Below are 16,745 nucleotides of genomic sequence, written 5' to 3'. Positions count from 1 at the left end.
TTCAAACAGATTGGATTGCAGATGTACATTTTTTACTATGTCACTTTCACAAAACCCAAAATCAACCAACCAACCAACCAACCAACCCAGCACTAGCTTGAGCTCCCACCCTGCCAACCTGAAATGACTCCTCAGTATTTCTCTGTTGCCCTGTGTGGTCTCATTAGTGTGAATCTCTTGGTTTAATTAATCAGTAACAGAATGCTTGATTCATATATTATTTCGACAGAGTGGTTGATTAGAGCGCTGTTCCCTTTAGCCCTTTTAAACTTGTTTTAATGGCTGCTGCATGCTCGTCAGGCAAAGAGAGACAGAGAGAGCGAGATAGTGTTTTTGTGTGTGTGTTTGTGTCTGTGCGTGTGTGTGCTCCTCAGCAAGGAGCAGGAGAGGAGAGCACTCTACACTCCCTAAGAGGGCTATGATTACAACCACGCCACGTTTAGAGGGTCAGCAGTAATGTGTCACTAAATGAAGTGTGTCCTCAAACACTGCAGCTGCTGTTGTGTTGCTATTGTGTTTTATAAGGTCAGAATGTTGTGTAGCTTCTCTGTAGACTGGGTCAGATTTATATTATGATGTGTTGTTGTGTTTTATAAGGTCAGAATGTTGTGTAGTTTCTCTGTAGACTGGGTCAGATTTATATTATGATGTGTTGTTGTTGTGTTTTATAAGGTCAGAATGTTGTGTAGTTTCTCTGTAGACTGGGTCAGATTTATATTATGATGTGTTGTTGTGTTTTATAAGGTCAGAATGTTGTGTAGTTTCTCTGTAGACTGGGTCAGATGTATATTATGATGTGTTGTTGTTGTGTTTTATAAGGTCAGAATGTTGTGTAGTTTCTCTGTAGACTGGGTCAGATTTATATTATGATGTGTTGTTGTTGTGTTTTATAAGGTCAGAATGTTGTGTAGTTTCTCTGTAGACTGGGTCAGATTTATATTATGATGTGTTGTTGTTGTGTTTTATAAGGTCAGAATGTTGTGTAGTTTCTCTGTAGACTGGGTCAGATTTATATTATGATGTGTTGTTGTTGTGTTTTATAAGGTCAGAATGTTGTGTAGTTTCTCTGTAGACTGGGTCAGATTTATATTATGATGTGTTGTTGTTGTGTTTTATAAGGCCAGAATGTTGTGTAGTTTGTCTGTAGACTGGGTCAGATTTATATTATGATGTGTTGTTGTTGTGTTTTATAAGGTCAGAAGGTTGTGTAGTTTCTCTGTAGACTGGGTCAGATTTATATTATGTGTTGTTGTTGGATTCAAGGTGCTACAGTAACTATTTCTGGCCCGGGACACAAGGATTTTCCGTGAGTTTTTTATGAGGATATTTCAATTTGTAGTGACTCTTGAACTTGACTCTTTCAGAAGATGTTTAAAATGCCGAAGGTCAGGGTAACACATTGAACTGTGTCTTAGTTTAACTTAGAAATGAACTATTGTCAACTCAACTCAAATATGTGGGAGCTATAGAGTACCAGAAGCCTTTTATGTAGAGTCAGCTTCTCAGAGACTATCTGAGTCAAGCAATATCAACAAAATGGCAGGCGGTGTATGTGTGTGTGTGTGTATGTGCGTGTCTTTTTGTTTGTTTTTCTATTTGTGACATGATTTTTCATGGCTGTGTATAATGTATGTGCCTTGCTTGGGAAGTGGGTGTGTGTATGTGTGTGTGTGTGAGTGTGTGTGTGTGTGTGTGTGTGTGTGTGTGTGTGTGTGTGTGTGTGTGTGTGTGTGTGTGAGTGTGTGTGTGTGTGTGTGTGTGTGTGTGTGTGTGTGTGTGTGTGTGTGTGTGTGTGTATGCGTGTGTGTGCCCTCTTCCATGTGAGTCCAATTGTGCCCATGTCGTGATCCTGCGAGCCTTGGAGAGGAAAAAGGACTGAGCTCTTTTTCCCCAGAGTCATCTGTCAATCATTCTCTTAGATTCAATGGTAAAAAGAGAAGAAAAAGAAGCTTAACCCTCCCAGTAGAATGTCTGAAGAGACCTTCAGTGATCCCACAGACAGACAGAAGTGGCACGAGCTGAATTTAAAGTATCAATCAAAGCAGTTAAATAACCAGACTGGGAATGGCTGCTCTACCCTACATTTACGACCCTATTGATTTTAATCATCCTAAAAAGACGCCCCTGGCTTTTCAAAAAAGTGGTTTCAAAATGTCTGAATGCTGAAGACATCGCCGACATCTTGCATCAGAAAATAGGATTGTTATGAATCACTACAGATGTTAACCCCCCCCCCCCACCACCACCCCCCGTGCCGCCAAGATAATTATTCTGTGCTAAATTTACCTCTTGATGGACACAGAGGGACGATTCTTAGACCAGTCATTAATTACAATAGATTCTTCCATATATACATGTGGCCTCCAACTGCTAATTAGGTTGAAGTGTTTGACAAGTAGGGCTTGATTTAATCAGCCATGTGTAGTACTGTCCACACACAGTGTGTGTGTGTGTGTGTGTGTGTGTGTGTGTGTTGTGTGTGTGTGTGTGTGTGTGTGTGTGTGTGTGTGTGTGTGTGTGTGTGTGTGTGTGTGTGTGTGTGTGTGTGTGTGTGTGTGTGTGTGTGTGTGTGTGTGTGTGTGTGTGTGTGTGTGTGTGTGCGTGTGTGTGTGCGTACGTGCGTGTGCATGCATGTGTGAGTGCACATGTTTGACGTGTACTGTCCATGTCAATGTGAGATCTGATGGCTCCTATATGTCAGTAAGGGCCTGGGTCTGGCTGGGTCTCCACAACAAAGGACAGTTGCCCAACAGTGGCCAAATGAGACAGCCTACTCCGTATAATGAATGAGTACAGTCATTTATATATACAGTGATATATACGCATGATTGGCATCCATATACATAGCTATATTTGCACAGTAATGTATGGACAGTGATATATGAATGATAGTGTTACGTCCGTCGTTCAATGAAGACCAAGGTGCAGCGTGGTAGGAGTACATTCTCTTTCATTTTAAATGTACCACCAAAAAACAATACAACCAACGTAAAGCTAGGAGTGCCAAACACATGCAACACAAAAGACAAGATCCCACAACTGAAGGTGGGAAAAAGGGCTGCCTAAGTATGATCCCCAATCAGAGACAACGATAGACAGCTGCCTCTGATTGGGAACCATACTCGGCCAACAAAGAAATATAAACATAGATTTCCCACCCTAGTCACACCCTGACCTACCAAATAGAGAATTTAAAGGATCACTAAGGTCAGGGCGTGACAGATAGGGGTTTACATATTGATTGTTTAATTCATATTATTAATGTCCATGTACAAGGACAGAATAGCTACATTATGTCTGCCACATGTTTTATGAACTGAACACAAGGACACTGTAAATATGTGTTGTCCTTGAAAGCCGATGCCTTGGGTGACGTTGACCGTCAGGTGAGCAGCTAGCGGAAACATTTTATTGGGGAATCAGATGTATTCATGTAATTCAAGTGTTGCAGTAGCAGGACCCAGACTCACTTAACCCAGCCTGATCTGCCATACAGTTACTGTAACATGATCTCAACCTAGACCCTGGCAGACAGGGTAGTGTACTTGAAGGGGGTATTCTCTCTCTCTCTCTCTCTCTCTCTCTCTCTCTCTCTCTCTCTCTCTCTCTCTCTCTCTCTCTCTCTCTCTCCTCTCTCTCTCTCTCTCTCTCTCTCTCTCTCTCTCTCACCATCTTTCATTATGAACTGAATATACGGTGTGTTAATTCCCACAATCCTGTCCTCTTATGGCCCAGGTTGGGATTTTCATTGGTAATAACACTGAAACCTGTACGGTAATGTGTATGTGTCTGCCTGCGTGTCACAGGGTTGGGTTATCAGCTCGGTCAAGGTGACAAAGAGTCACGTCTGTCTGGGAGGCTTATACAGCATGTAGGGTTATTATATTACACCTTACCAAGAGAGAGAGAGAAGGAGAGGAGAAAGAAAGAAAGAAAGAAAGAAGAGAGAAGAAAGAAAGAAAGAAGGAAAGGAAAGAAAGAAAGAAAGAAAGAAAGAAAGAAAGAAAGAAAGAAAAGAAAGAAAGAAAGAAAGAAAGAAAGACAATGAGGGAGAGAAAAAGAGAAGCCTGGAAGTGTAGTCTCTCAGTCAGTGTCAAATCACCAGGGATGTATCAGAGAAGAGAGCCTAGGAACGAGATCTTGCTGCAATTTGTCGGCCTTGATGCAGAAACCTGCACATAGCAGCCTTTTTCATATAGGCTGTGTTGCACAATGAATGTAGACTTCCGGCTATTGAGTCACTTATCATGTTGTTAGCCCAGTTTGATTCTGCTACTGTAGCTATTAGGATGCTGTTTGAATGTCATATCCATAACAGATAATTGACTGTATTGAGGACGGTGGAGTTTCTTAATGGTATACTCATAGTGGTCCAGAGTTGTCTCCGATAATGGTGTGTCTTATAATGATGTCTGGATGATGCTAGACTCGCCAGGTCTCAATATACGAAATACTTCTCTCAGTTCAAAAGTGAACCTCATTAGCTAAATGTTAAGATTTTTTATCTTTGATTCGTGAAACAGTGTAAAAGTGCTTTAATGTCTAATGTCTGCAAACTTCCTCTTACCCAGACATAAAAACACAAGTTACTTTTATTTCATTGAACTGGATAAATAATTATGAGTGTGTTTTCCACGGATGGAGAATCTTTCTGATCCTAAAGAGAGGAGGGAGGCCATCCTTCTGGGACCTCAGTGTTGAGACAGGCGTTCCCTGTTACTATTAAAGTACTCAGAGCAGGAAGAATAATTTAATAGAATCTCTGTGTAAATTTGTCATTTTACTTTGAAAATGTATTGCCTTTAATGTGGCATAAACACAACCGGTCATGGTGTTTTCATATGATTGTCAAAGAAAATCACTTCACTAGGCACCTGTAAGTGTGGTCACCTGCTCACGTTCATCCAGCCTAAAATAATTCCAGCATCCATACAGTGCACTGTGCACCCGCCATTTAATGAATGGAAAGAGACATCTGTTAAAACAATCTGTAATAAAGTCTAAGGAATGCATGACGTTCAGTGATTGTCATTCATTAGGCCCACACTTGTAAATGGAATTGAAACGTCCACTACTGTCTATGCACGTCTCAGTCTCGGCCACTCATCTCTGCCTTTGTGAAATGTCACTTTTATCGTCGAAACCACACTGTATTTTGGAGCGTATTCCACACATGTTCAAGTCCATTTTTCCTATGACTGACGTGCAATAATGATAAATAATGTTGTAATAGCCTACAGTTTTCTTGCCATCTTTGTTGAATTATTGTGATAGGCTCATGTTTTACCGGCACGGTGTACCCTCACTATTTATTTTGCCAGTACTCCGAACCGGACCGTACCGGATTACTTTCACCCCAACTGTTTTTGCTAACCAAGCATGCCTTAGGGTGATTTAGACTACTTTGCTGAACTGAAAGGCATTGGCTCTGGGTCTCTGAGAACTGTTGAGACCCTGATCAGGTCAGACTAAAGCCTACTTTTACCACACAATGCCTGGGACTGCCTGGCACGGACAACCACAAGCAACAGCTAGGATGGCACAATGCTACTTACTTTAACTGGACTTGTAATGCATACTGCTTTTATGTTGCTCTATTTTACAGCGATGCAATTCAATAGTTGTAGTTGAAATATGGACACCAATGTTTTATTTACGAAGTCATTCTGTCGTGTTGCAAGCAGTGGGGAAACTATTTGAGATGTGCTGTTGTAGTTTCAAACTTAAATGAAACATGTTGAGCTTCGTTGTCTGTGGACATGTTGTTTGGACTTGCTGTTTGAAACATTTACTTTCAAGTTGATCCTTACCACCATACCAATATATCCCCCTTTTATGCTCCCAGAAAACTTTATTTTGAACATTTGCCACAACAAGAAGATCCCTACCTGGGAGAGTGAGATAGGTAGGTAGGTAAAATAGATAGATAGATAGATGATAGATAGATAGATAGATAGATAGATAGATAGATAGATAGATAGATAGATAGATAGATAGATAGATAGATAGATAGATAGATAGATAGATAGATAGATAGATAGATAGATAGATAGATAGATAGATAGATAGATAGATAGATAGATAGATAGATAGATAGATAGATAGATAGATAGATAGATAGTAGATAGATACCATTGTCATTACAAGTGTGTATCTGTGTATTATCATGTACACATCTCAATAATTCATGCTACTTCTCAATATTGTGTATAATACATCACCTGTCTGTTTAATGTTGAATGGAGATATACACTGAGTGTACAAAACATTAGGAACACCTGCTCTTTCCATGACATAGACTGACCAGGTGAATGCTATAATCCCTTATTGATGTTAAATCCACTTCAATCAGTGTACATGAAGGGGAGGAGACAGGTTAAAGAAGGATTTTTAAGCCTTGAGACAATTGAGACAAGGATTGTATATGTGTGCCATTCAGAGGGTGAATGGGCAAGACAAAAGTCCCTCTAAGTCCCTTTAAACGGGGTATGGTAGTAGGTGCCAGGTGCACCGGTTTGAGTGTGCCAAGAACTGTAACACTGCTGGCTTTTTCACACTCAACAGTTTCCCGTATGTATCAAGAATAGTCCACCACTCAAAAGGAGGCTGACATTATTTGTGCAGAGCAACAGACGGGCTTCAGTTCGTCAACTGACAGTCCAGTACAACATTGGTGAAAACAACATGATCCATCCATCATGCCGCATGTCAGCATTGCTGGCTGGTGCTGGTGGTGACGGTGTGGGTAGTGTGTTTTCATGGTAAAAGGGGAGGAACGTTTGAATGCCACAGGATATCTAAACATCATTGCCAATCAGGTGCATGCCTTCATGGCAGCAGTGTATTCATCTGCGAATGGATTTTTTCAGCAGGATAATGCCCCATGCTTCAAGGCTAGGATTGTTCAGGAATGGTTCCATGAACATGACAGTGAATTCAGCTTCCTGCGGTGGCCTGCCCAGTCACCAGATCTCAATCCAATTGAGCGTCCGTGGAATGAGATGGAACAAGATATTCGGAGTAGAGATCCATTACTAGCCAACTTGACACAACTGTGGGAGGATTGGAGTCAACATGGGCCAGCATCCTTGTGGAATGCTTTCGACACCTTGTAGAGTCCATGCCCTGACGAATTGAGGCTGTTCTGAGGGCAAAGGGGGGGGGGGGTGTTCTTAATGTTTTGACCACTCAGTGTAGATGAAATAAGATACTGTGGTTAAAATGTGTTGAAAGTATCACCTCGCATCTGAGAAATATCTACCATCTCCTAAAGTAAGAGCTATATCTACTGTCATGCCTCCCATCCATATCACAAGTGCACCCTGTAGAGCTCTCAATGACATATAAAATATAATAGAATATAAAATTGTTTTTATATCCTACAAATGCGCTGAGGGAGGTTGCAGAGGCTTCCACACATTGTTTTAAGGCTCATGAATCTGCTAAATGGTCAGCTGTGGAGTGTGATAGGTGGAACCGTGGACATTTACACATCGTCTCGCCTCATAACCCTCTCTATGGGAGGGTTCACCTGCACTGCAGCGAGGATGCACAACACGCACGCACACACACAGCAGCATTAGATCACTATTGAATTTCCCTTCTACTGCTAGCAACAAATATCATATTTTATCAGCTCACCTTTGAGACATCAAATCTCTCTCTCTCTCGCTCTCATTTCCAAACCAAGGTGCCAGGTATCATTGTTAGATGTTACATGGATAATGTCTCTTGGTGTGAATGAGTAGGGCAGAATATTTGCTGTTTCTTTCTCTCTTTCATATTGACCACCATGTAGTCGTGTTGACCCCTGCTTGACTCTGAGCTGTTTGAAAATGTAATTGTAATCCATGACAGGATTTAGCAGGAATCTATCACCTCACTGTAATCTGGGCGACAGCTTCCGATATTCACACAGCGTTGAGGTTAAACCCAAGTGTCTGTGTCAACCAGCGCCAAACGCCAAGAGAGAGACTTCACTTATGATATTAGTATGGCCAGGAAGGAGAGAGAGAGAGAGAGAGAGAGAGAGAGAGAGAGAGAGAGAGAGAGAGAGAGAGAGAGAGAGAGAGAGAGAGAGAGAGAGAGAGAGCACTGCTTCAATCGAGCCCATGGGCCAGTGCAGAAATCTATCCTCACACACAAGGTCTCATTAATGCAGGAGGGATAGGTTTAACCCCAACCTGGCTACTGAGCGGGGAGGGAAATAAGATGGGGAGGTGGAAAATAGAGGTTGGTAGGGAGGGAGGAAGGGAGGGGAAAAGAAAGACTGGAAAGTTGTGTGATTGTTTTCCCCTCATTCAGACAGAGGGACCTTGGCCAGATTTCTACTAGCTGTCTTTCAGAAGGGCTGTCTTACATGACATCACCTGAAACCCTGACTGTGCCATGTGGTGGGGAGGGAGTTGTTTTTCTCATTAGGATTTCCTCATCTGGGCCATCTGGATTGTTTACTGATAAACTCTAGCAAACTCTATAATCCATCTGTGTGTGTGTGCGCGTGCGTGTGTGTGTGTGTGTGTGTGTGTGTGTGTGTGTGTGTGTCTGTGTGTGTGTGTGTGTGTGTGTGTGTGTGTGTGTGTGTGTGTGTGTGTGTGTGTGTGTGCGTTCGCCGGTCAACGTCACCGGATTTCTAGCTACCACCGATCTATGTTTCTTTTTCCATTTGTTTTGTCTTGATTGTACACACCTGGTTCCCATTACGTTATAATTTATTCCCTATTTAACCCTCTGGTTCCCACATGGTTTTGTGTGTGTTTGTTCTTTGTTTAGTGTTCTAGACTTCTATGCGCTGGTGTGTTTTTCCCTGCGTGGAAATTATTGTTGTTTCTTTTCAAGTAAAGTACGTCTTTTACTCAGTTCTGTGTCCTGCGCCTGACTCCGTCCTACCGCTGCACACTGACCCCTGACAGAATGCATGTTCAATACGGGTGTTTGTACAGCAAAGATCACAGAGCAAAGATCACAGAGGATACGCAAAACACAATTGTTGAGTAGAATATAATTAGACACGTTAGACAAATAATCTGGATGACTCATAAAACATGTCATCAAAAATGATGTAAGCAATGTTATCAGTGTTTTGTGATCAACACCATTGCAATATGTACTTTTTAAGGAATCCTTGGGCTGGACTGTTTCCTGTTTGCGTTAGTGTGAAAAATAAAGACAAAGAGAGAGGGAGTGAGTGAGAGCAGGAGAGAGAGAGAGAGAGAGCAGGAGAGAGAGAGAGAGCAGGAGAGAGAGAGAGAGAGAGAGAGAGCAACAGGAGGGAGGGAGCAATCTGTGATCTGGGTTACAAGTCAGAAACATCTGTCACACAAAAGGATTTGTTTGATTGGTTGGGCCCATACATCACGCCTGCCTGTCAGTGGCCACTAAATTTATATTCCCCTAGTCACATCCTTTATCAGTGATCACGTAAGGGGGAGGCCTGGGCTGTCAGGGCTGCACAGCCATATCTTATTCACTTTAACACTAGCCTCCCTCTTTGCCACACTCCCTCGGCCAAAATACCATGCAGCACGGGCCAAAGCATGGGGTTGGGGTTGGTCAGTCCCGCTCTTCAATTATATACAGTACGTTCTTCTATTGAACTATAGTCTCGCTCGTACTAATCCTATACTCTTGATCATTATAGAATCATTATATTCTTTGTCTTTTAGATCTATATTGTTTTTTTCTTCATCTTTTGATATAATAGATATGTTTGATTATGAGATACCGATAAGCTAATTTTGGTGGGATGTTTGCGGAATAATACTGGTTGGGTTTTACACAATAGCATGTGTTATTTTGTCAAGTGAATGTTTGCGTTGCTAGCTGAAATAGAGACAAACAGTTTTAACCTGATTGGTATAGACATAACAAATAAAGCGTCTCAAATAGTAGAAACCACCTCTTCCATCTCTCCCCAGTGTGTGTTAGGCAAATTGCTCTATCTGTTATGTGTCTCCCTGGGAAAGCCTTGGTTGGCCAACCATGAGAAAACCACTTCCCGACGATGACCCAACCAAACAACATTTGTCTAGAGAACAACAAGAGAACGAAAGAAAAGAAAGGCTGGAATTACTGTGATTCATTACGGGGCTGTTTTTGTCTCAGTCAGGAGGTGAAATTAGGCAGAACTTTATAAATAGACACAGCAACAATTAGAGCTGCCCTGTGAAGATAGTACCGACCCCCCCCCCCCCCCCCCTCCCTCCCCAACACACACACACCAATATACCCCCCCACACACACCTACACGTTCCTATCTCTCTTCATCACCGACACCGGGGATTAGATTAACCTAGTGTGTTTTGGGGGGTCGCTGATACCATTAGCACCAATTTAGCGTGACCTCTCCGCTCCACTACCTCCATCCAGCAGATAGCAGCTCCAGTCAGTCATCACTGTAATCTATGGCTGCTGTCTTGTCCCTCGTCTGCTGCTGCTAGTTGATCAGATTAGGATTAATAGAAACATCTTCGGTAATTACGTCTGGATAGGGTGGAGCTGTGTAGCAGCGAAGCTCGCTAGCTGCAATGTCAATTATTCTAATGTTTCGCCAAACCATTTATCGGCTAATAGAGCTGTCAGTGCCATAAAATAAAACAGAAGTCTCACCATTGATTTCCACTGGGCTGCGGTGCTCAGCGCTTTATCTCCTATCTGAAGGAAGGAGTGGTCCCGTACAGCGTGCCCGGAGAGCGAGGGTATTGATTTTCATAAGGCTGTATTTTGTGAGTATGGAGGAGACAGTAATGAAAGGTTTTAACCTGTGTGTTTGGAGATCTCCACGGCTAGCCAAGGTTGCCAGGTGCTACGCTGCAGATTTCCAGCCTCTGGTGAAAGAAATTGATAAGGATACATCTTTGTCTGATTAGACTAAATGTGTATGGACGCCTGTGTGTATGTGTGTGTGTGTCCGTGTGTGTGTGTGTGTGTGTGTCCCGCCAAAGTAACACATATTTTCATGAGATTTAGGTTTCAACCTAGTAAATATTACAAAACTCAGAAACATGCTTCGAGTACATAATGCCACGTTGTTTTCTATTTACCTTGACTATGGAAACCTGAGTGTTCCACTTCTTTTGAATAATCCAGTCCAATGTGCCCAGGGGCATCCAGAGGATGGTAACCCACAATTCCTTTATAGTCCTTTTCTAATCCCCAAAGTCCCAGTAACCTACAGCTAACGAGCCCTCTGTAGACACAGTACAGGGTAGCAGATGGCAGGTAATGGCAGCCCTAACCTCCTGACTGTGTCGCCCATTGAAACCCAAGTGGAAATTTCCGCTGCCAGCCCTCCTCTCACAGCCTACTGCTCACTCCCTGGTTCCCTTTGTCCAGCGCTCAGAGGACTGTGGGGGATTGGCTAGACAGGATATTAATGTGACTCTGGGCCAGTTAGAAGGCTAAATGCCCGGCACAGACATGTTTTATCCTCACCTTGCCTTGGAGGACAAGAAAAAACGGCAAAGCTTATTAGCAGGAACATATTTTCTCTCTCTCTCTCTCTCTCCTTCCTTTTTCTTGTATCTTTCTCTCTCTCTTTCTCACTCTCTCCTTTTGTCTTCCTGCCTTCTTTTCCTGTCCTACATCACCCGGACAGAGAGCGCTCCTCCCCTCTTATATCGCCCTGGCCTCAGAACCACACAGACACTGACATTTCCTACCTAATCAAGTGGTGTATTATCTTGTCCTGATAAATTGGAGGAGCGTCTCTGTTGAAAGGTCCTTCCTGAAGTACCCCCCTCCCCTTAGTCCAGCGGCAGACAGCAGGCTGTAGCCCCGGGGAAGGAAGAACATGGCGGTGTAACGATTTGTGGCAAACCGTACCAATGTTTTGAGGAGGATGTTTTCTAGAGGAAAGGGTCTTGATGAATCTGAGGCGTTGCCTGCTCACCTGCCTGTCTGCCTCTTTTAAAAAGAGCAAGAGAGGGAAAGAGAGAGGGAGAGAGAGATCCTTTAAGTTATGTTCTCTGCCTTCCTTTGCTCTCCCTCTCTCTGGCTTGATACCCTTGACTTTGAACTGGAGGTTGGATGATATATTTTTCATCCTTCACTGACAGAATTGACAAAAGGCAAAAGGCACTTGCAGTCTGGCTGTGAGAAGAGGGGTGTTGTAAGTCCGTGGTGGAGGGGGGACTTCTCCGAAGCGTCCCCATAAAACATGAATCTGTCTCCGGGTGTTTTCTAATAGGCTAGCCCCTCATTTAGATTCATTTAGTACCACAGCTGGAGCCCTGGACCCAACATCACATCAATACTATTCAAATTATGCAGAGTCATGGTCGTACTAGGGCTCTGTGCTGTATACTGCATGGAAGTCTATTTCTTTAACCTGCATGGAAGTCTATTTCTTTAACCTACACTTGGCTACACATAGAACTCAAGGCTCGTAAAAATATGCTTTGGGTACCTGTGTTATTGTTTACCATTTCAATTCCTTAATGTCGTTCTTTCTCTGTCTTTATTGTCCCCTCTCTTTTAGGAGAACCCGTACATGTGTAACAATGAATGTGATGCCGAAAACGAGGACCTGGCCCACCCACCGGAGCTCATGTTCGATTTCGAGGGCCGCAACCCCACAACCTTCTGGCAGTCTAGTTCCTGGAAGAAGTACCCCAAGGCCCTCCTGGTCAATATCACACTGTCGTGGAGCAAAACCATCGAGCTGACCGACGACATTGTGGTCACCTTCGAGTCAGGCCGCCCGGAACAGATGGTTCTGGAGAAGTCTCTGGACTACGGTAAGACCTGGCAACCCTACCAGTTCTACGCCACAGACTGTCTGGACGCTTTCACCATGGATGCCAAGACTGTCCAGGACCTGACCCAGCACACTCTCCTAGACATCATCTGCACCGAGGAATACTCCAGGGGCTACGTGTGGAAGTATGACAAGACGGTGCGCTTCGAGATCAAGGACCGCTTTGCACTGTTCGCCGGACCACGGCTCCACAACATGGCGTCCCTCTACGGTCAGTTAGACACCACCAAGAACCTGAGAGACTTCTTCACCATTACAGACCTGAGGGTCCGGCTCCTCCGACCAGCCACAGGGGCCACCATGGTAGATGAGAACAACCTGTCCAGATACTTCTACGCCATCTCTGACATCAAGGTCCAGGGAAGGTAAGCTCTCACAATACATTTTTACTACTTTGTTTTCTGTCGCAGCAGAGGTTGACTGGGTTCACATGCTGTTTATTATGTTATCTGTCTTGGTATGTGGCTACATTGCATATTAGTATCAAGTCACTATTGCCATATTATATTTCCTGCACTTGAATGAGTGCATATTAATGCAATGTGTGATTCAGCCTTCCCCGTAGCTCAGTTGGTAGAGCATGGTGTTTGCAACGCCAGGGTTGTGGGTTCGATTCCCACGGGGGGCCAAGTACAAAAAGAAGAAAAAAAAAAAAAATTAAAAAAAAATTAAAAAAAAAATTTGTATGAAATGAAAATGAAATGTATGCATTCACTACTGTAAGTCGCTCTGGATAAGAGCGTCTGCTAAATGACTAAAATGTAAAAAAATGTAAATGTAAATTCTGGACAGAAGGATGGATACAGCAGGATTCAATTAGATAGAAATTAAGGTAATTGAGGTAGATATGTACTGTACATATAGGTAGGGGTAAAGCGACTAGGCAACAGGATATATAATAGACAGTAACAGCAGCGTATGTGATGAGTCAAAAGAGTTAATGTAAAAGGGTCAATGCAGATAGACCGGGTAGCTATTGTTTAACTATTTAACTAACTATTGAGCAGTCTTATGACTTGGTGGTAGAAGCTGTTTAGGGTCCTGTTGGTTCCAGACTTGATGCATCGCTACCACTTGCCGTACGATAGCAGAGAGAACAGTCTATGACTTGGGTGGCTGGAGTCTTTGAATATATTTTGGGCCTTCCTCTGACACCGCCTGGTATAGAGGTCCTGGATGGAATATCACTCGGCCGCAGTGATGTACTGGGCCGTGCACACAACTCTCTGTGGCGCCTTGCAGTTGAATGCCAAGCAGTTGCCATACCAAGCAGTGATGCAGCAAGTCAAGTTGCTCTCAATAGTGCAGCTGTAGAACTTTCTGAGGATCTGAGTGCCCATTCATCTTTTCAGCCTTCTGAGGGGGAAGAGGCGTTGTCATGCTCTCTTCATGTGTTGGTGTGTGTGGACCATGATAATTCCTCTCAACCCGCTCCACTACAGAATTGGACATAGAATTGGAGCAATATAATCAAATAACGAAAAACTAAGATATAATCAAACAGAAAGGAAAGAAGAGTAAAAATAGTGATATAAATTCATATTTTGGTTAGTTTATGGCGTTGTGAAATTAGCTAGGTTCATGTCTCCTAAAAATTTAGTAAAGGGTGCCAGATATTATAACATGTATTTGCAGATCCAATAATGAAATAGCACATTTTCTCTAGCTTGAGATGTTGCATGACTTACTTTTTTAACCTGGCAAGTCAGTTAAGAACTAATTCTTATTTACAATGACAGCCTAGGAACAGTGGGTTAACTGCCTTGTTCAGGAACAGAACAACAGTTTTTTTTAACTTGTCTGCTCAGGGATTTGATCTAGAAACCTTCTGGTTACTGGTGCAACGCTCTAACCAGTGCCGCCCTTTCATACAATGGCTCAAAGTAGGAGGAAACCCATCCTTCAACCTCAGAAATAGAAGACGTGTAGCTAGAAGAGTAGAACATGCCGGCATGTTGCCCATAGAACTGTTTAGAGGGGCCTCCTGTGGTGCCACTCTGAACAATGACACAATACAGACGGTTCTAGAGGCCTCTACTGTACCATAGAAAACATCAAAAAAATTGACATCCAGGTAAAATGTCACAGAAGCTGACTTTTTTCTCAATACATTGCAGTCAATGGAAAAAGATGAGTGTCACCGGGTTGATGTTTTTCTCAATACATTGCAGTCAATGGAAAAAGATGAGTGTCACCGGGTTGATGTTTTTCTCAATACATTACAGTCAATGGAAAAAGATGAGTGTCACCGGGTCGATGTTTTTCTCAATACATTACAGTCAATGGAAAAAGATGAGTGTCACAGGGTTGATGTTTTTCTTAATACATTGCAGTCAATGGAAAAAGATGAGTGTCACCGGGTCGATGTTTATGTCAATACATTGGGTTCAATGGGAAAAGATGAGTGTCAAAGGTTAGACTTTCAGTTGGTAGAGCATGGTGTGTGCAACGCCAGCATGGTGTGTGCAACGCCAGGGTTGTGGGTTCGATTCCCACGGGGGGCCAGTACAAAAAAATATAAAAAATAAAATGCTCTGGATAAGAGTGTCTGCTAAATGACTAAAATGTAAATACATAGTAGTCAATGGGAAAAGATAAGCATCAACCAATTGACTGGCTGTCTGTGTCTTTCTCACGCTCTAATTCTCTCCTTTCTCCCTCCCCTTCTTTCACCCCCTCCACCCTCTTCCCCTCTCTCCTCTCTCTCCCCCCTCAATTCTCTCTCCCTCCACTTCCTCTTATCTCCCTCCTCTCTCCCACCTATCTGTTAGTCGACTCTCTCTCTCCCCTTCCTCCCTCTCCCCCTCCCATCCTTCACCCTCACGCTCTCCTCTCTCTCCCTCTCCCTCAATCCTTCTTTCCATCCCTCCTCTCTCTCCCTCCCCTCTCTCCCCATCTCTCCTTCACCTTCTCCCTCCCCCCTCACTCTCCACTTTTTTCCCTCTCCTCCCCCTCTATTCTCTCTCCCTCCTTCATTCCCTGCCTTCCCCACCTCATCTCTCTCTCCCTCCTCTCGCCCACAGACAGGCCAACAGACAGACAGACAGGCAGACAGGCAGATTGGATTTGATTTATTAGGATCCCCATTAGCCGACACCAATGGCGACAGCTAGTCATACTGGGGTCCGACACATTACGAAAAATACATTACAGACAAAAGGCAATTTACATACATTTAAAAACATGTAGTGTGTGTGTCCATCTAGCAGTCACACATACAGTACCAGTAAAATGTTTGGACACACCTACTCATTCAAGTTTTTCTTTATTTTTACAATTTTCTACACTGTAGAATAATTGTGAAGACATCAAAACTATGAAATGACACATATGACATCATGTAGTAACCAAAAAAGGGTCAAACAAATCAAAATATATTTTATATTTGAGAATGCCAATAGTGTGCAAAGCTGTCATCAAGGCAAAGGGTGGCTACTGAAGAATCTAAAATCTAAAATATATTTGGATTTGTTAAACACTCTTTTGGTTACTACATGATTCCATATGACTATGCAAACAATTTGGAATTTACAGAACATTAATGTTTCTAATAAAACAAGAAGTGACGCAGCGGAATGACTTTACAAAACACATACAGTAAGATCTTCTCTAAGCATTACAAGGATATGACTCTGAATATATACAGGCACAACTGTCTGTCTCTTCTATAGATGCTATATCCTTCCTTGTATTGTTACTGCTGTATCATCAAATGAATTGTGCCTTCGGAAAGTATTCAGACCCCTTGACTTTTTCCACAGTTTGTTTTACGTTACAGCCTTATTCTAAAATGGATTACGTTTTTATAAATCCTCACTGATCTACACACAATACCCCATAATGACAAAGCGAAAACAGGTTTTTCGAAAAATTTTCACTTTTATTAAAAATAAAAAACAAAAATACCTTTACATACAGTTGAAGTCAGAAGTTTACATACACTTAGGTTGGAGTCACTAAAACTCGTTTTTCAACCACTCCACAAATT

At 42.7% G+C, this 16,745-nt stretch overlaps 1 protein-coding gene across 4 annotated transcripts in view; it reads left to right on the top strand.

Annotated features, from left to right (window-relative positions):
* The window catches only part of ntng1a (netrin g1a), a 151,473-nt gene that overhangs the window by 40,280 nt on the left and 94,448 nt on the right, over positions 1-16,745 (top strand). For all 4 annotated transcript variants that reach the window (XM_082965631.1, XM_014157326.3, XM_045702103.2 and 1 more), the window contains exon 3: positions 12,479-13,122. In XM_082965631.1, coding sequence (XP_082821757.1) covers positions 12,479-13,122 — 644 coding nt within the window. The remainder of the gene's footprint in view (positions 1-12,478; positions 13,123-16,745) is intronic.

This window comes from Salmo salar, chromosome 19 (genome assembly GCF_965601325.2).
Source record: "Salmo salar chromosome 19, fSalSal1, whole genome shotgun sequence".
NCBI classification, from domain to species: domain Eukaryota; kingdom Metazoa; phylum Chordata; class Actinopteri; order Salmoniformes; family Salmonidae; genus Salmo; species Salmo salar.
The sequence above is the reverse complement of the archived record's forward strand: the minus strand, read 5'-3'. Positions and strand labels throughout refer to the sequence as shown.